The sequence below is a fragment of the Montipora foliosa genome, chromosome 11 (assembly GCF_036669935.1).
Source record: "Montipora foliosa isolate CH-2021 chromosome 11, ASM3666993v2, whole genome shotgun sequence".
Lineage (NCBI taxonomy): Eukaryota > Metazoa > Cnidaria > Anthozoa > Scleractinia > Acroporidae > Montipora > Montipora foliosa.
The window spans coordinates 10,179,721-10,199,720 of NC_090879.1; the positions used below are offsets into that span (position 1 = coordinate 10,179,721).

The 20,000-nt window shown below is 41.2% G+C and overlaps 1 protein-coding gene across 1 annotated transcript in view; it reads right to left on the reverse strand.

Annotated features, from left to right (window-relative positions):
* Positions 1 to 20,000, reverse strand: part of LOC137976656 (uncharacterized) — a 171,668-nt gene that overhangs the window by 72,551 nt on the left and 79,117 nt on the right. Inside the window, exons 67-86 of the mRNA XM_068824022.1 lie at positions 19,612 to 19,653; positions 18,701 to 19,339; positions 16,804 to 16,857; positions 16,122 to 16,676; positions 14,603 to 15,241; positions 14,235 to 14,276; positions 12,979 to 13,611; positions 12,326 to 12,376; positions 11,228 to 11,773; positions 9,851 to 10,489; positions 8,977 to 9,027; positions 8,051 to 8,677; positions 7,423 to 7,476; positions 6,426 to 6,971; positions 5,379 to 6,017; positions 3,825 to 4,457; positions 2,944 to 2,994; positions 2,083 to 2,631; positions 1,323 to 1,964; positions 160 to 189 (exon numbers count right to left, since the gene is read on the reverse strand). Of these exons, the coding sequence (XP_068680123.1) occupies positions 160 to 189; positions 1,323 to 1,964; positions 2,083 to 2,631; positions 2,944 to 2,994; positions 3,825 to 4,457; positions 5,379 to 6,017; positions 6,426 to 6,971; positions 7,423 to 7,476; positions 8,051 to 8,677; positions 8,977 to 9,027; positions 9,851 to 10,489; positions 11,228 to 11,773; positions 12,326 to 12,376; positions 12,979 to 13,611; positions 14,235 to 14,276; positions 14,603 to 15,241; positions 16,122 to 16,676; positions 16,804 to 16,857; positions 18,701 to 19,339; positions 19,612 to 19,653 (7,662 nt within the window). The remainder of the gene's footprint in view (positions 1 to 159; positions 190 to 1,322; positions 1,965 to 2,082; positions 2,632 to 2,943; positions 2,995 to 3,824; positions 4,458 to 5,378; positions 6,018 to 6,425; positions 6,972 to 7,422; positions 7,477 to 8,050; positions 8,678 to 8,976; positions 9,028 to 9,850; positions 10,490 to 11,227; positions 11,774 to 12,325; positions 12,377 to 12,978; positions 13,612 to 14,234; positions 14,277 to 14,602; positions 15,242 to 16,121; positions 16,677 to 16,803; positions 16,858 to 18,700; positions 19,340 to 19,611; positions 19,654 to 20,000) is intronic.

Below are 20,000 nucleotides of genomic sequence, written 5' to 3' on the forward strand. Positions count from 1 at the left end.
CGTCATGTTTGATATCACCTACGGTCCTCATCCCTAAATTCTTATCCAGACACAAATAATATAAGTAAACCATATAAAGACACGATATGACTTGAAAGAGATCTCTACGCAAAAGCTTGTCGGGTTGTTACATGGAAGTAAACCATGGCATACACTTACTTGGAGGAGTGGTGTGTGGACGCGTGGGCTCTGAAACGTAATAATACCAAAATAAAACAGTATATGTATGAAACTTGGAAAGGATCGCAGCTTTTTTTGCAGTGATCTCCGAAATACCGAATTCTTCAGTGTCACGACTTTCCGACACACAGCTATTAGTGGAAGTGAGACCTACAGGCTGGGGCACCGACGCACGTTTCCCGCAGGTTCTGTAACTTTTCAGGGGTATTTGGGGAACCATAATCTCTTTGTATCTTTAAACCAAAGCCGCTCCGAGGCATGAAACTTTTCAATCATTTTGATTTTTTGGGTCCTTAAAATCTGTGGAAAGACCAGGTCTCTAAAATGACGAAACCGAAGGTTGACAGTTGGCCTTTCGGGATCCGAAAGTTTCCAAGGCTTTCGAGAAACGGGCCCCTGGACCTAAAAATCGGAGTTCCCGAGATCAGACCTGTTCTGATCCCTGAATTAATTTGTTCCAGTCAAGAAAGGATGAGGGGATATAACTCATCGCCATGTCCCATGATAGTTTTTTTCAATCTATTTTAAGCTTCGCGCCATGCAGTGGAAGTTATTTTGGTCGCGGAGCGTTGTCTACAACTTTCTCACAAGCTGATTTGTTTAATTCCCAAAATGAACGTTCTGATTGGTCATCCATGTTTTGGAGCTGAAAATGGCATTGCGTGACACGTTGAAGCGAGCAGCGTTGTCTAGACTCTTTTATTACATATATAGCGAGAATTTTAGGAAATAAAGTTTGGAAATAGGAATTTAAATGTGCTATATGTTTACATGTGAAAACAGCGATACGTCCAATCACCTTCGCGTATAGCATTCTTCACACGTTAAAAACATGACCAATTATCGTCCAGAGTAGAATCACTTAGTCACTCGGAGCAAAGCATTCGAACGGCTTCCGAGAAGCGCGGTCTTGAAATCAGAGCCCACTCGAAGTTTGTGCTTTGAAAACATGGTTTTTTACTTCTGGATTTATCCTTTTTGTCGCGACTGAATCGAATAAGGAGGAACCTTCGATATTTTCATAAACAGTGTTAAGTCAACAGAGTCCGAATTTGTGATTGCACAGCGACGCGAAGCGCCACCATTACTTAATCAAACACCGCACTACAATTAATTTGACCGTCAAAAATTCGCAGACTTACCTAAACGGAAACATCGCTTCATCTGACTGCGCATCTGTAAACTAGTCATCGCGTAGTTATAAATTTGCAAACACGATATTTTCCCACGGAATATTCGTCCATCACCAGGTTTCTGTCCAATCACAATTGGGTAGTTAGTAGCTAAGCCTTGAGGGAAACGACCGATAAAGCGTTGAGCGATTGGGATGTTGTTGCGCCAAACCGTGGCAACGCCTGTTCTGTGATCGTAAGTCGCAGCGACGTAATGCCACTGTCTCGGCGTTATTTGTTTATACACTGCATGCACAGATTTGCCTGAGCGAGGTACAAAACGAGCGTAAAACCGGAAAGGCCTCTTGACTATCCAAATATGGACTCCCCAGCCTAATGGATTGAAATGAACCAGGGGACCAGAACTTTCAGCGAACAACCAGAAAATTACGGTTATTGAATATCTGATGTCTAGACAGCCGTTGTTGGGAATGAGGACGTAGCTGTTTCGTCTTCCCCTGAAAGACAGCGCGCCTTGTGGATGGTTGTCAGGGCCTCGTGAAAAGTATACGTCTCCGAACCTTGCTGGAGGGTTCACGTAACTGCTGACGTCTCGGTTTTTCGACGCGCCAGTAAGCTGGTAAATAGCGACCGCTCCACGACGGCGAATCACTGAAATGAACAAGAAAGTGAGTTGTGAGCTAAAAACTGCGCAATTCACATGTGTTCAACATCAATGCCGTAATGTGCCATTTAAGGTTCAATAGGCAAAGCAATAAAGTAATCTCACCGGGAGAAAAGCAAATTCTGTCCCTGAGCGTGCCTAAGATTGTATAAAGCCTTTTAAGCCCAACCAAAAAGACGTGTCGCCTGTCAGTTGCAACTTGCAAGAGAGTTCGGCTATTGACCCTACCAACACCAACCATGAAAATCTCCACACCAGCTCCTTGCAAAGCCACAGCTGGTCGCCGCACTTGATCGATGGATGCACCAGCTGTCAGACATATCAAAATCCTTCTCCTCCCACACTGAGGCTTTTGATTGAACAGGAATTTTTTGGCAGAGGAAAGGGCAAACCCCAAGCGTCTCCCACCACTGATTTTCCGTATTCCACTGATTGCTTTGTAAATTCGCTCAATAGTGTTGGAAGCAGTAAATCCTATGAGTTGATAGGTGCGCTTTGCGTACGTTAGTAAACCAACACGAGTGGCTCTACTAGAAATCATGAATCGGCGAACCAGTTGGTATAAAAATTGTTCCACGTACTTTCGATTAGAGGGACTCATAGTATTAGTGGTGGCTTCAATGAGGAATCCAAGATCAACACGAGCTGTACAAACTGTAGAGAAACAAACAAACAAAAAAAATGCTCAATTAAAGGTGGCAAAGCGAGATTGTCAAAGCGCATGCTGCTATGAAGGGGATTTACTCGGAAAATTATATGGTGGGATAAATTCATTGACCTAAAGGCCCGGGAAAACGATTTCAACATTTGTTTTAACAACCTTTCGATTTTGTCGAAGGTTATTGAGCGATGTTGACCGCAGGGGTGGGCAAGCGGTTTCAACACATCATCAATGTTTGATAAGAAGAAATAAATGGGAAGAAATAAATGTTCAAACAAGTGAAGTTCGAAAAAAAAACAACTTACTTCGCGGCAAACGGGTCGGCGACGGAGAGGGTGGCGGAAGCGTAATCGGCTCTGTGAAAAAAGAAATTAGACCCAATGGTGAATTAGATTTATAACAAGAGTCCACCACCCAACAGGAATATTTACCCAAATTAGCCCCATCAGCGTCAGAAAAGTTTGTATTTTTAAACTAAGTTTTGCTGAAACTTTATGAACAATAGACCAAATCTGCTAACGCAATCTTGTACCCAGTTCAAACCCTTTGGGAATATAACATTTTGTTCCAGGTATTTTCATATCATTTAAGGACGAAGCCTTCTAATTTAAAGGTATGTTTGCGTGGTTTACTGAATGTGCGGGAAGAGCAGATCTTAACAAGTGTTATTGAAATCCAAAAAGAAAATTGAGGGTAACCACGCATTCTTCGAAGATAATGAATTAACAATATTAGTAAAACCTTTAAAATACAAAGCGTTCTTTTCCAAATTGAAGCTTACTTATCTCTGAAAAATACGTGGTTACCCCCAATTTTCTTTATGGATACCAAGGGCGAGAGCACATGCTACGTTGTTCTTTCTCCGCATAGTTTTGAACCGCGCAAAAATATCCCTGTATTAATAACCACCACTCATAAGAAATCCGAGTATCAAAGTCGAGATGCACAGAACGTATGCGAATAACAATAGTAGGCATTGTCCTTAAATCATTGCGAATGCCACATTGTAATGCAAATACAATACACAAAGAGTCTTAACCCCGGAAGATTTCATTTGGGTACAACATTCAATTGTTTATTTTCCCGCAAAACTTATTTTCCTACATCAGCGGGTTATGCCAATACGCGCATGCACATCTTCAATGAGTAAAAGCAACAGTTAACTAAAGAAATAACTTCATCTTACCTTTAAGGAAACACCTTTTCCTAGCTTCCTCAATTTGCCTGCCTGATAGTTCAACACTGTATACTTGAAGACAAAATAGACGACCGCGGAAGTAATTTCTGCTACCCCTGTAACTACCAAGTCTTATTGGTCTCCCGGTATCCAACTGTACTTTTCCTATTACTTTGGATGCAACAACCTTAGAGTTCACCCAAATGGTCAGAGTTCTCCTGCCATATGTTACACCAACGTAATTCCAAATCTTGTCTCCAATCACAGGTTTAGTGGTAGACACCGTGATGGTTGTTCGGCGAGTGCGCTCCAGTATTCCAACCTGAAGCTTTCGTTGACCAATTATGCTTACTTCAAATCCTTTACGATCGGGGTTGTAGTTCAGTATGGTGCCGGTTTGTTTTTCGCTGTAAACATATATTAATACACTGATGAAGTACCTAGCGTCCAGTTTGCCAGTGTTGGGGATCTCCACATAGCTTTTTGGTTGGCCGGAAAGTTGGGTGGACCCGGACTTTCGACCATCAGGACCTTCACCGTATGAAACCTTTCCAAAGGTTGCTGATGGGTTTCGGCCTGTTACATCAACACCACCTCTCTTTTTATCGAGCGGATACACAGCAAGAGAACTTGGCAATCTCACTGTAGGAACACAATGACAGGAAATCTCCGTTAGCAATACAATCATATTATGTCACGACAGGCCTTTGGTGAAGTCAAAAAGTTCATTATTAACGAGGCATCATTATAAATGACGAGACAAATTAAGTTAATGGCCTAGAAAACGCACCCAAAAAAATTACCACCAGTTACCCTGGATTGCAAATTTCTATAAAAGGATGTACATCTGAGTGAAAAGTACAGAGAATGTGAATAATGCATCAGCCTAGGCTCTTCAAAACAACCCGATTGTTCCCAATAGATGGTTCGAAGGAAACTCTGAAAGGTATAAACCCCAGGTAATTTCGGTCTACTCAGGAAAAAGAGAAAAATAATGATTGGGAAGACGGAAAGTACATTTTTGACGACTGAGTTCCATAAGTACCACTCCCTTCGGTTGAGATAGAGGCAAGCGCTTAACGAAAAAAATACTGTGGTCAAATTTAGGCACATCGGTTAAGTTCAAACAATTCGCGCTTCGAATGTTACCTTCTGCTGAAAGATGAAAGCTACATGGGTACACATGGAAAAAAGTTTCATCGATAAAAGACTTACCAGTTGGTGTGGAGGGTAATGTTATTGGACGAGTTGTTGGACCGGTTACTGAAAAGAAGGTACAAAACTAAACGGATGAGTTTAGATTACAATACGAGGGAGAATACCAAGAAAGTCCTGATTAAAATTGTACGTAAAAGGCGCTTGCATGGTGTGGGAAAAACACTACAAACAATAAAGATAAAATATGTTTTTTTTTCAAAGTTCTTGTTTTGTGGTTCAAAAGCTGTTGGGTCTGATACGAATCGTAGGTTGTTTTTTTGCAAGCGAAAAAAGGTCACCAGAACATTTTGGCAAAACTGCCTCGTCTTATGTAAAACAGGGTCCTGCCTGGCACCCTATACACACCTGGATTATGACATCGCGTCATCTTACTACGGATCTGCACACCAGTCATAGCATAGTTGTAGATCTGCAGACATGAGATTTTCCCCTGGAAACTGCGTCGGTCTCCCGGTTTTCGTCCAATTACAATCGGGTAGCCAGTTTCGAGGCCCCGGCGAAAACGACCAATAGAAAGTTGAAAGATGGGAATGCTGAACTTCCACAAAGTGGCTAGGCCTGTCTTGTAGTTGTAAGTAACAGCGAGGTAGCTCCACTTGTTTGGAGGTATTCTCTTGGTTACCGGTCTCACGGATTTGCCCGAGCGTGGCAGAAAGCGAGCGCTGAGCCTAAAGGGACTTTCGATTTGTACGTCGACTCCTCTACCATTTGGATTAAAATGAAGCAATGGGCCGGTACTTTTCGGATACAACCAGAAAAGTATGGTGATTGAATATATAGTATCTAGGCAGCCAATGTGAGGGATAAGAACGTAGCTGTTTCGCGTTCCTCTGAAATACAGCGAACCCTTAGGATTATTATCTGGGCCACTTGAGTAGTCTACGCCGAAAAATCTCGCGGGAGGACTGGCGTAATCACTAACATCACGATTCTTGGATACTCCATTAAACTGGTAAACAACGACTGCTGCACGACGCCGAATCACTGAAATTAACCAACAAGGGGTCCATCAGGTACAAAAATCTTCATAGCAATAGTTCAATTGCCCTAAGACGTAGACGTTCAAACTGGGATATTCTTTAAGCAATAATGGATTTAAGTGTCAAAGCAATCAAAAGGTTGTTCTAAGAGACAAAATAGTTTTAGCACGCATGCCAAAAAAAAAAACATTTAAAACCCTTCAAATCTGAGTGGACTATTTTCAAACCTTTTCAGTCCAAAGTAAACCCGAAACATGTTCCCTTTACGAATATTAATTAACCCGTTGTACTGAATTAGTTTTGGTCACCTTCATGTGATGAAGTTTTGTTAAATTTGGCTCAAATCTGAGACCAAATTCAGTTAATTTCACTGGCTAGATCTCAAAACAAAACAAAACAACAACTAACTTACCAGGATGTGAGCAAATCCTGTCAGTAAGTGTATTAACGATGGTATAAAGCTGCGTAAATCCAACGACCATCACATGACGACTGTCAGTTGCAACTTGCAAGAGAGTTTGGCTTCCGACCCTACCAACACCAACCATGAAAATCTCCACACCAGCTAAATGCAAAGCCACCGCTGGTCGCCGCACTTGATCGATGAATGCACCAGCTGTCAGACATATCAAAATTCTTCTTCTTCCACACTGGGGCTTCCCTCTAAACATGTACTTTCTGACATAAGTTAAGGCTTTTCCCAAATATCTTGCATCACCGAGTGTTCGGATTTGACTGATTGCGCTGTAAACTCGGCTCCGCGAGTAGGATTCAGCGAATCCGATGTTTCGATAGGTCCGCGATGCGTAGGTGAACACGGCAATTCGGGTAGTACTTCTGGAGACAGCAAATCGGCGGACAATTTCCCGCAGAAATTGCTGAAAGTATTGACCTCCAGAAAGCATAGCTTTTTTGGTGGTATCAATAAGGAATCCGAGGTCGATACGAGAAGTACAAACTGAAGACAAAAAGAAATTCGAAGAAATTAAGCACAGCAAGCTCTTAGAGAAAGAAAAAGACATACGGTACTTTTTATTAGTGATTTCATGCAATTGAAAATACAACAAATAATTTTTCGAGTTGTGGTTACCCAAGATTTGAATGGCAAAACCATGACAGAAAGACGAGGAATGAACACCGCAAAACTTCAGTTTTCGATACAAACTGCTTCAGCAATCTCTTTTTTAACACGGCAACTACCCTTTCTTTGTAACTTTGTAGTAATCTTTCTATTGCACTAACTTTTTATCGGGCGGCTTTTCAGTTTAAATTTGTTACGTTTCATAGGTTAGCTAATACAGTATTATTTGAATTGCTTTCAAATGTGCTCAGTGATGGACGACTTAACCGCAGTATAAACTGAATTACCAAAAGAAACCAAGGCAACACCCGTGACGTAAACAACTTACCTTTTGGTGCAGGGGTTGGAGTCGGCGTCACATCCGGCGGAAAGGTGATGGGTCCTGAAAGACAGTAACAACACAATTAAAAATTTTATAATAATAATGTTGATAACGAGAAAAATCTAAAGATTGTGAAAAATTTCTTGATGCATTATCCAAATATAAAAGCAATGAAATAAGATATTTTTAGAGAACAAAAACTTAATAACAATGAATTTTAGAAAGAGCAATATCGGGACAGTATTTTTAATTTCTGACACACTTTTCCACAGACATACATCCACGTTAGTAAAAACTGAACGATAATTGAGATGCAGTCGACTGTAAGTTGTACCAAGGTATCTTTTGTTGAATGCCGGTTGCACATAGGGTCAGATTAGGAATATTAGCAAAAAAGAGGCAGAGAACTGAGAACGACGAGAATGCAAACTTGCTTGATACCCAAATCCAACTTACAACTGCGAATAAACTGAATACCAATGCGGAAAAACAAAACAGAATTAAACAACAACAACAACAACAACAAAATCACCCAAAAATACCAACAGCGAAGTATATTGAAGAGTTATACCATGTTTTCATGAAGACCACGTAATCAAGGAGAAACCATAACTAACAATACAATCAATTTTACCTTTCAAGAAACACCTTTTCTTCGCCTGTTCGATTTGCCTTCCGGACAGAGGATAACTGTACAGCTGCAGACAAAACAGACTACCAAGGAAGTAGCCTTTCCCGCCAAATTTGCCACCAAGATTTATGTTCTTCCTGGTATCCAGTTGTACTTTTCCGATTCTTCTTGTGACAACAGGTTTAGAATTCACCCAAATGGTCAACAGTTGTTTTCGATAATCATAAGTCACACCTATGTAATTCCAAGCCTTGTATCTGACGGCATTTCCTTGTGTCTGTACCCTGATAGCTCTTCTGCGTATGCGCCCCTTTATTACTACTTCAATTACTCGTGATCTAATCATATGCAGTTGGAATTTGTTTGACTTGTAGCGAAGTATGTTGCCGTAGCGTCCTCTGTGGTTTACCCATATCAAGAAGGTACTAGAATACCTAGGGTCCAGTTTCCCAGTGTTGAGGATCTCCACGTAGCTTGTTCGGTCGTAAAATTCAGTGGAGCCGTAGCGTCGACCATCTGGTCCTTCATTGTATTTGATTCCATGAAGCCTTGCTGATGGGTTTTTTGAACGGCTTATGTCGATTCCGCGTCTCTTTCTGTCCAGCGGATAAACAGCGAGAGTTCTTGGCACTGCAAGACGACAAGCACAATATACAGGACTAAGTTCTAGAATACTTTGTTGTCTATAAAGGAAGAGTCTCTCAACTGGCTATTTAAAGTCTTTTAATTCAATGGACCTATTCAACTGTTCATTCCAAAACAATTAAGTGCAATTCTTTTTGCTGAAAAAACCGTTCAGGCATTAAACTGCAGTAATTGCTAAATGAAAGTAAAGAGAGCTTCGAGTGTTTGTTATTTTGAGTATAAAGTTGACGTAAACAACATTCAAATGTGATGGAAAAGTTAATACAAGAAAACGCGGGGCTTACTTGTTGGGGGGTGAGGTTGAGGGACAGGTGGGCCAGGAGGGGCAGTGGGCTCTGAAACGGAATAATACAGATTATTAAAATTTCAACCTCGGTTAATGAACTCCTCGAGCTCTAATTGGCTCACTCAATCTCGGTTATCAGTTCATATGCCCTACTTTGACCTTATATAGCAATTGATTGCGCTTAGCCTTGCTAAGCTAATTTTTCTTTTCGCCGGAAAGCGAAATTTCTGTTTGAATAAAGAAAAAACACAACGTTGTTGAGGAAAGTTTGGATTAATCCTAACGGTTAGAAGTACGCGAAAAGGTAAGAAATGTTTTTGTGATGAGCGTGCGTCTGTCTGACCACAAGGTATTACACAACATCGCATATGCATCTTCATCACGTTTTTTCGATTTCGCTTGGATTTTCTCGCTTTTTTCACTCGTATTTCGTACTTCCAAACTTCTGGAGTTTAATGAATTTAATCCAACGCGCTTGTTGGATATGAGACTGGTTATAGCCAACTCAGCACTACGCGCCTCGTTGGCTATTTACCATCTCATATCCAACGCGCGCTCATGAACATTGCAACTTCTCTCTTTGATACTCATTAGTTACGACGTCAAAGGAAGTTTTCTCGCAAAGGAAGTGAATGATGACCATGTAAAAAGACAAACGCCAGAGAAAGAGCCACATAAAAGGAACATATCTCTGTCCCCCATCGATTAAAAATTACCGTCAACAACACTACCGTCATCAATATCGCAAGCGACAAATAGCCTTGACGATGTCTTACTGTTAACTTGGTAAAAATCTGGAGAGGTTTGAGGGCCTACATGTCTATACATCACTTGCTAAAATCTCAAAATCTGGAAGAGATGCGAATACGTACCTTCCCGGAAACACCACTTCATTTTGCTGCGAATTTGCATACTAGTCATAGGGTAGTTATAAATCTGCAAGCATGACACTTTTCCACGGAATCTGCGTCTATCACCGGGTTCCCTTCCGATGAAAACCTGGTAGTTAGTTGCAAGGCCCAGAGGGAAACTGCCAATCCTACGTCGAATTATGGAAACACTATTGCTCCACAGTGTGGCAAAGCCTGTACTGTGATCGTAGGTTACAGCGACGTAGTTCCATTGGCGGTGCATGATTCCCTTGAACAGCTCTTTCTTGTATTTGCCGGAGCGTTCCCAGAACCGAGCGTACAGTCTACAAGGGCGCGCAATACCTACGTCGACTCCCCTGCCTTTTGGATTAAAATGAACCAATGCACCTGGGGTTTCTGGATATACCCAGAAAATTATGGTCATTGAATATCTTGTGTCCAGGCACCCATTGTTTGGAATAAGAACGTAACTGTTTCTCGTTCCTCTGAAAGAAAGCGCGCCTTGTCGATGGTTGTCAGGGCCACGTGAATAGTACACGCCGGAAAACTTGGCGGGAGGATTTCTATAAGGACTTATATCAAGGTTTTTGGAGGCGCTGGTAAACTGGTAAATAGCCACTGCTCCACGGCGGATGATGACTAAAAAGAACCAGAAACAAAATAAGAACGGTAAAAAATTCGCAAATTTTGTTTATACATCAAGGGAATTAGAGTTGTAGATTTCGCCGGGGAGAATGTAGTCTGAAGTAAATTTTTGTGAGCAGGAAGGAAGTAAAAACATGACTTACTAAACAAAGGTAAGTGAACACAAAGGAAAGTCGATACAAAAGCAAAGAAATTTATTAAACTTGTTTGCATTTATTTTGTCCCGAGAGACACGGCTATCTGAAAGATATACACTAGTGCGCCACTGTTCAATTTATCACTCAGGACTATGATCATGCCGACCGTGCGTCTATCAAGATGCAAATGCAAGACGTGGAGAGTTTAGAGAGCAAGAAAAAAGCTCTCCAAATGTCCCATGCAAGTGCAGCCATGATCCACGCATAGCTAGAGGAACTAACTCATTCTTCCACAGAAAAAGTTTAGAAACAGTTTTAATGAACGACTCAATTCATAGTCATTAACCCTCATCGGCGTGTTGAAACCTCAAGCCAAATTGTGAAAAACAAATTCAAAAATAGTTCATCTCTACGCCAAAAACCAAAAAAAAAAAAAAAAGATTGCAAATCCAAAAGGTGAAAGGGTCTTAGCAAGGACAGCTGAAGATACGTGCAATGCATGGCCGTGAGTCTATACAGTTATTGAGTTCATGTTTGCACTATTCAATTCGATAGCTATGTTATGAACAATGTTTAAAAAACAGGACAAACTCACCAGGAGAGTAGCAAATCTTATCCTTGAGCGTTCTTAATATGGTGTAGAGTTTTGTAAAGCCAACTCTAAACACGTGTTGTTTGTCAGTTGCAACTTGCAAGAGAGTTCGGCTATCGATTGCACCAACTGCAATCATGAAAACCTCCACACCAGCTCCCTGCAAAGCCACCGCTGGTCGCTGCACTTGATCGATGGATGCACCAGCAGACAGGCATATCAAAATCCTCCTTCTTCCGCAACGTGGGCTTCCATAGAAAAGGTATTGTTTAGCATTGTGTAGGGCACTTCCCAGCATTCTTCCACCATTTAGTATCCTTATTCGATCGATTGCGTTGTTAACAAGTCTCCGCGAAGACGATCCCGTAAATCTAAGGAGTCCGATTGCACGCGATGCGTACGACATCAGTCCCATTCGGGCAGCACTTGTGGAGATTGTAAAACGACGGACGATTTCTCTTAAAAACTGTTTGATTTGGTGGCTTCCAGAACGCATCACAGAACTAGTGGCTTCAATGAGGAAACCAAGATCAATTCGAGCGGTACAAACTACAGACAAGAAGGAAGAATGCAAAATCAATATAATGGATGATCACTGCAATTTATTCTGATTAAAAACAAGGAAGAACAAGTATGATAAATATTAGAAAGAGGGACATTCAAATCTCAGATGCTTTCCAGTTTACCTGCAAAAAAAGAATGCATCTATTCTAACAAACAACAACAAACAAACAAACAACCAAGACTTTACTATAAATTGAAAATAAAGTAACAAGCACAAACTACGTGCAAATATCACGGGTATCAGGGCACGTAGTATTGGTTTTTTAGTTCGGCAAGGTTCTCAATGAAAACCTTATGATCAATTCTAAAAACCGTGTACACTTCTGGAGCCTATTTCTTATTTTCTTTACTACCTTGAACTGAGACGACGATATTTCCATGCATTTAATCTTGATGCAACTCTGCTTTTATGACATGGCAAATATTATGTAATACCAGCATATTCTATGAAGCGGATCGGAGTTGAACGAATAGCTTTTTCGGGCTCCTAGAAGGAGGGGCATAACAAAAAATTGTATCAACCATAAAAGAACTCACTTGTGGGTGCAGGGGTTGGCGTCGTTATGGGTGGCGGAAGGGTAATGTGTTCTGTGAAAAAATAAAAGAAGTGATAAGGCTTCTCGTGCTAAATTAAAGAGCTTGTAACTATCACTAAAACCTTCCAATTCGATGGTTTTCATTTCGGATGTGGTACAACTTTAACGCACCGGCATTAATTAGCCAGATCTCTCCCGCCAATCTTTTGAACCCATCAGAAGTAAATAAATCGGAGATCGATTGTACAAGGTGCAGCGATCGTTTTGTGGTACACTTGTACAGGTATTTGAATATTCGCGTTCTAATTGGTTTATTTGGTTCTTCCCTTGACGCTTGAGTCTTTTTATTCCTCCACAATTTGGAAATAGAAAGGAAACGGTTGATATTTCACACTCATCAATATTCGGGATGATATCCGTGTACATGTGTATGCATGCCGTATTCAACATAAAATATTCAGCGGCAAGTATCGTCCAGCAAACCAACCACCCCTACTCGAAGTGGAATGCAACCTGTATAAAAAAAATCATGATAAATTTACATTTTAATCGGTTTCTGACAAGTTCATTGCTAATACGGGTTCAAGTAGAGGTGGTAGTAATTGCCATGCGCATCCCAAACTGAGAAAAAATGCACTGATATTACAAATTTACCTCTGAGGAAGCACGTTTTCTTCGCCTGTTCGATTTGCCTTCCTGACAGAGGAAAACTGTACAACTGCAGACAAAACAGACTACCAAGGAAGTAGCCTTTCCCGCCAAATTTGCCACCAAGATTTATGTTCTTCCTGGTATCCAGTTGTACTTTTCCGATTCTCTTTTTGACAACAGGTTTAGAATTCACCCAAATGGTCAACAGTTGTTTTCGATAATCATAGGTCACCCCTATGTAATTCCAAGCCTCGTATCTGACGTCATTTCCTTGTGTCTGTACCCTGATAGTTCTTCGGCGTATGCGCCCCTTTATTACTACTTCAAGAACTCGTGGACTAATCATATGCACTTGAAATTTGTTTGACTTGTAGCGAAGTATGTTGCCGTAGCGTCCTCTGTGGTTTACCCATATCAAGAAGGTACTAGAATACCTAGGGTCCAGTTTTCCAGTGTTGGGGATCTCCACGTAGCTTGTTCGGTCGTAAAATTCAGTGGAGCCGTAGCGTCGACCATCTGGTCCTTCATTGTACTTAATTCCAAAAAGTTTCGCTGGCAAATTTCGGCTGCTACTGATGTCAGCTCCAAGTCTATTTTTATCCAAAGGATACACGGCAAGGCTGCTTGGTAATTCCTCTGTAACAAAACATACCAAGATTAATATGAGCTCCACAAACGTAAAATACAACATCAGAGAAACGCACTTCTTTTTAGATACGAGAGAAGTATTGAATTGTCACCTTACACAAACGTAAAATACATTCATCATAGTCATGTCAATTAGATTGGTGACGACAATTGGTCTCAAATTATTCTAATTCTTCTTTTTCGGATGACCCTTCTAACTTTGCTAGGACCTTCACTTGCTCTATGAAAATTTTTACTCGCCAGAAATACAGGCACAAAATACTATCCGTCGAAAGGATTTTTCTTTTTTCAGTTTGCTTCTTAATACCTTAGCGAAAAGCACTTCTCTTCATGCTACGGAAGAATGAATTTGAATCACTTTCCACTTTATCATGAAACTTGAAAGTCCTGGAAGTCTTGATTTGCCGAAGTTATACAACAGCTTCTATGGAAAGCGTTTAAACTCAGGAGTAATATCAAAGATTACGGTTAGATTGCCCGGAAAGGGTTACCCGTGAAAAACGTATATCATTGTAGTTTGGGGACAGTGTTTGAAATGGGTGGAGAAGGGAAGCACTTCTTCATAAAAAAGTTCAAATGAGTAGTAATCAGATTCCAACTGTGAGACTAACCTGTTGGCTCGGAAGGTATTAAGGTCGGACGAGTCGTAGGAACTGAAAGGTATGAAAAAAAGGAATAAATTGAGCTAAACACATTTGAATTTCACTTGCCGCTGGTGCTAATCCTTCTTGCCCACCGGAGGGACAAGAACTGAGATAAAACGAATTGGTCATCATATCTCTGAGTTAACGCATGCTCAATTCAAATGTGCGGCCATGCTCATGTCATTGTGATAAACAGGTAACGTGCAAACCAGAAAAAACAACCGACAAAGAGAGATAAAGTTTGCAAATACGCTTCTTTTTTTTTCAATTGGGATCACGAAAGAGTGCTTAAATCCTATTATCTCAAAGGAGAAAGAGGCGCGTCCTGAACACACCTGACTTGTAACATCGCGTCATTTTACTTCGCATCTTAACACCATCCATAGCGTAGTTATAAATCTGCAAGCACGAAATTCGTCCACGAAATCTTCGTCGGTCGCGAGGGTTTTGTCCAATAACAATCGGATGGTTAGTTGCAAGGCCAAGACCAAGACCACGAATCCTAATTTGTTTGACGGCTATGCTATCAATCCACAGAGTAGCTAGTTCTGTTTTGTGGTTGTAGGTTGCACCGATGTAGCTCCATATGCGTGGCTTTATGGGGTAGTAGAATCGTTTTCCAGATTTGCCTGAACGTGGCATGACGCCAAAATATAACTTGTAGCCCTTCATTATCGAAAGGTTGACTCCCCTGCCATTGGGATTGAAGTGGACAAGCGGGCCGGTCGTTTCGGGATACACCCAGAACAGTATGGTTATTGAGAATTTTGTGTCCAAGCAGCCATTGTTGGGAATAAGAACGTAGCTGTGACTTATTCCTCTAAAAGACAGCGCGCCCTTTGGATTTTTGTCAGGGCCACGTGAGTAGTAAACACCAACAAACTTCGCGGGAGGATTGACGTAACCGCTGATGTCTCGATTTGTTGATACGCCGGAAAACTGATAAACAGCGACTTCTCCACGCCGGACTATCACTGAAACAAACAAGATAATTGCAGGAGGATGTTTGTAAAACGCAAACTAACTTTAATATAGGGACTTCAATAACAACCGTCTGACTTGTACATGTAAATTAATAGGAACAAAAATCACATGAGCTTAAGTCCGAGGACAGGGTGGTCAAAAGAATGCTTTACGCCTGACCTTCTTAGGCTGACTTAGTCGAATGGCTGTCCGCGTTCACACGTCTATCAGACATTGGTAGGTAATAATACTGTGTGGTAATCACATGCAACTTTGGATACAGTTTGTGTGAACGCTTGTGTTTCATATTGTGGACATACTTGAGTTGGCTTGGATTCAAATTGGCTCCGGCAGTAAAATCTCAAAGAGTACAGCGGCTTTCTTTTCGAATGACGAAATTCTCTTATTAAGAGATAAGTTTTCCCAAGAGAAAGTTATTCTATACGGTTACCACAATTTTATTTGACGCGACACGAAGCAACGTAGGAAAAAACACAATCATAGTTTGTCAATTCATTCACCAATGTTTGAAGTCAAGCGGACAGTTGAAAAGAAAGGTGCTAGAATAGCAATAATCTCTAAGCAAACCTAAAGAGATGCCAGTATACAGAAGCACTCCACTTTAGCAAGCATTATTCGAAAACGCGTAAAACGTGGTCAATAAACACGACTAATACCACCAGCCCCCCCCCCCCCTCCCTGGTTTTATTTTGGCCCCCAGTACTGTCAGACCTTTCCTGACATAATTCACAAATTTCACTCGTTACTGTAAAGTTGGCGTTAGTCAAAAACCGTCGATGTAAACGGGCCCATCAAGGATTCTTAATTGAAAGTAATCACCTAACTTAAAGAAGCGATAGTATAGTAATGTTCCATAACACCGAAACTTACCAGGAGAGTGGCATATGCTCCCTTTGATGGTTTTTACAATGGTATAAAGCTGTGTAAATCCAATTACAAATACGTGCCGCCTGTCAGTTGTAACTTGCAAGAGAGTTGGGCTATCGACCCTACCAACACCAATCATGAAAATCTCCACACCAGCTCCTAGCAAGGTCGCCGCAGGTTGCTGCACTTGATCGATGGATGCACCACCAGTCAGACATATCAAAATTCTTCTTCTGCCACACTGTGGTTTTCCTCGGAACAGATAGGTCTTTGCATAAGTTAACGCTCTTCCCAATCTTCTTGTACCGCCCAGTTCCCGTATTTGACGGATTGCGTCGTAAACTTGCCCACGCGTGTACGATCTAGAGAATTCGATCAAAGTCTTGGATTGCGATGCGTACGTAACAATTCCAATTCGAGAGGCCGTTCTGGAGATTGCAAACTGACGGACAAATTCACGCAAAAATTCAATTACTTGTTGGTATTGTGAGCTTCCAGAACGAAGGACCGTATTGGTACCATCAACAAGGAATCCAAGGTCGATTCGAGCCTTGCAAACTAAGAAAAAAAAAGGCGTGAAGAAGGGAAGATATATTTAAAGGATAAATTAACGCTAAGGACTTGAAGTGCAAGGAACAGAAACAGGCAATGAAAAGAAAAACAATGAGTATCCACGATAACTTACTTGTTGGTGGACGCGTTGGCCAAGAGGTGGGTGTCGGAATTGTAATGGGTGGACCTATCAAGAAAACAACAAAATATTACCATAAAATAAAATAAAAACGCATTTGTTTTTGTTATGGAAAGAAAGTGAAAAAACTAGTTATGATAGGATCGGCAGATAAAAATAAAATTATGACAACAATCGGGAAACTAAACCTGCTTACTATTTAAAGAGCGATGATTAAAAAATATATATGGCGAAATGAAACTGGGGACTGTGTTCTATGTAAAGGCTATCGTTTCCCCACATCTTAATCATTTGGCGCCTCCAGTATTCTTTCATGCTTTACCTATATACCTAAAGTGCAAATTGAAACACGTGGAAAAACGGGCCTTATCTATCATTTCTGGCCCTGCGCTGTCTTACAAAAACGCTGCTAATTTATGGAACATTACGCCTATAAATTGTGATATGATAAATGCTATGTCGATTTTCTTTTTGAGATTTATTTCTTCGGCCATTTGAGCTGAAATAGTGTAACGTCGCTTTTTTGATTGGAAAAGTCGCGCTGTTTGCGATAGGTTGATCGCTTTCAACAGAGGCGACGCATGTGCAAAGACAATAGGGAGCTTACGAAACGAGGACGACGACGGCTACGAGGACTTCATTTAAAAATACAAGTTCGCGTTATTCATATCACTACGAAACTATTTCATGTAGTTTCGCGTTAAAAATGTGCAGTAACTGTCGAGGAATTAAACTGGTATGAGTGGGTTGAAAGCGTAGAGAGTTGGGAGTTTGCTAAGCACTCAAGAAGCTAGAATCGCTCTCGGCTATCGCCTCGAGCGACTCTTACGCTTCTCTCGTGCTTAGCAACCTCCCGCGTGCACCATAACTCAACAGTGCACGCAGAGCCGTTTACCATTTCTTAAGTAACAACACATTTGAGACCAACCCCACCGATACAGAGCATCCGATGCAAGAGCTGTTGCCGCTCCAGCAGCCAATCTCGCCATTTCTTACAGCGCAACAAGCCCTTCGTAGTCCCAAAATTTAAGACCGACCGTTTTAACAGTAGAATGAAGGGGTAGTTTCTAAAGAAACTGTGGTGCTGCGTCGGTGGGGAAGTAGTATACAAAAATTTGGTTTTATCAACGGAGTTGATAATGTAAATTGGCCACCGTACAGAGATTCTAAAAGCTGACGTTTCGAGCGTTAGCCCTTCGTCAGAGCGAATCGAGGGATTATGGGTTACGTGTAGTTTTTATAGTAGAGTAGGAGCTACGCTATTGGTGGTAACATGGCAACGTGAAAAATAGGAATATATTAGTTAAATGAAAAGCGTTCGTTAATACCGTGAGGATTAAGGGTGCCGATTTGAAAGATGAATTTTTGTTCCAGATTCTTGCGGCTTTCCGTCGTACCTAGATGTAGGGAAAGGCCGCAGATTGCCATGTGTTTTTTGGAGTGGTTAGGCAGATTAAAATGGCGAGCGACTGGCTTAGATGCATCCTTGTCATTCTTTTCAACATCGCGAAGGTGTTCTCGGAATCGAGAATTCTCGACAGTTATGCAAACCTTCGACTGGGTCTCGGCTTTGCATAACTGTCTGGAATTCTACCCCACGTGTTTAGATGAGGCTATGGAAACACGGAAAACGTCCTCTATTGCTTAAATAGTTTAGTTTAGTTTAGTTTAGTTTAGTTAGATAATTTGAAATCACTTTGTACCTGTAAATACGCAAATGAGATCTAAAGCTGCACATATGCGTTTAGAAATCAAATATTTACCTCGAAAATGTCCCACTTACTTCGCAATCAAGGAGTAATGAGAGAAAAGAAACAACTCAACATTCTGACATAAAAGTTGCTCAGATACCGTAAGAAACATAGAGCAATGGATTAAGCAGAACTGTTACCTTTAAGGAAACACTTCTTCCTTGCTTCCTCAATTTGACTCGGAGAAAGAGCAACACTGTACAACTGCACACAAAATAGACGCCCCCGGAAGTACTGTCCATTAACAGAGCCACCGAGACGTATTGGATACTTGGTGTCCAACTGCACTTTTCTAAGTACTTTGAACAAAATAGGCTTAGAGTTTACCCAAATGGTCAGCCTTTGGGTTCTCTCGCTGTATGTTACACCGATGTAACGCCAAACCTTGTCCTCAATCACAGGTTTACGAGTACTGACCAAATACGTCGTCCTGCGCCTGCGCTCCATTATTTGTACTTCAAGCCTTCCTGAAATTATTCGCACTTGAAATCCTTTACCAGAGGGGTTGTATCTCAGTATGTAGCCCCCAGATCTCTTTTCTTTGAAAACATGTATCAATACAGTGATGGAGTACCTAGCGTCCAGTTTCCCAGTGTTAGGAATCTCTACATAGCTATTTGATAGGCCAGAAAATTGCGTGGAGCCATACCGTCGACCATCAGGGCCTTCACCGTATGTAACTTTTCCAAATTTTGCTGGTGGGTTTTTCTCTAGACTGATGTCGTTTCTTTTTCTCTTGTCATCAAGCGGATACACTGCTAGAGTACTTGGCAGTTTCACTGTTTAAAAGAAAGACATGTTTCTTCAATTTGCCCTGGAACATTTTCTTGTTTAAGAAAGGTTTTGTTTGTAATAAAACGTAGCGGTGGTATAAAAAAATGATAAGGAGGAGAGCAAAAAGGCGACGAACTCGCTACATGAAAGACCAAAAGAAGGGTCTTTTTGTTCCCAAGCAGCTGTCGATGCTCTTCACACAAGTAATTACAAAAACGTCGAATGGATTAAAAAAAAAATGACTGATAAGGTGATTAAACTGAAATATGATACTCACCTGTTGGCGAGTAAGGTATTGGAATCGGACGAGTTGTAGGAACTGAAATGGAACAACAAAAAACGCAGTAAAACTTCTGTCTGTAATACTTAAACGGGCGGAGTGGGTAGGGTCCAGGAGGAATTTCAGTTACGACTCAGTGCGTGACTATACAAAGTCCCTGTGTGGAGAGAGGAAGGGTCACGTCACTGTATTAAGATCATTCACCAGTTATTTCTTGTACCGTTAACTACTCGAGAGCAGATGGTTTCCCGAGAGAGAAACCACGGCGAGCAACCGTTTCTTTCTTTGAGCGAGCCGCCGTCCAGAGCCACAGACGAATAAATTAAATTTGAACCGGTAAAACTAGTTAGGAAACTAACTTTGGCACTTGCACAATCGTTTAGTTC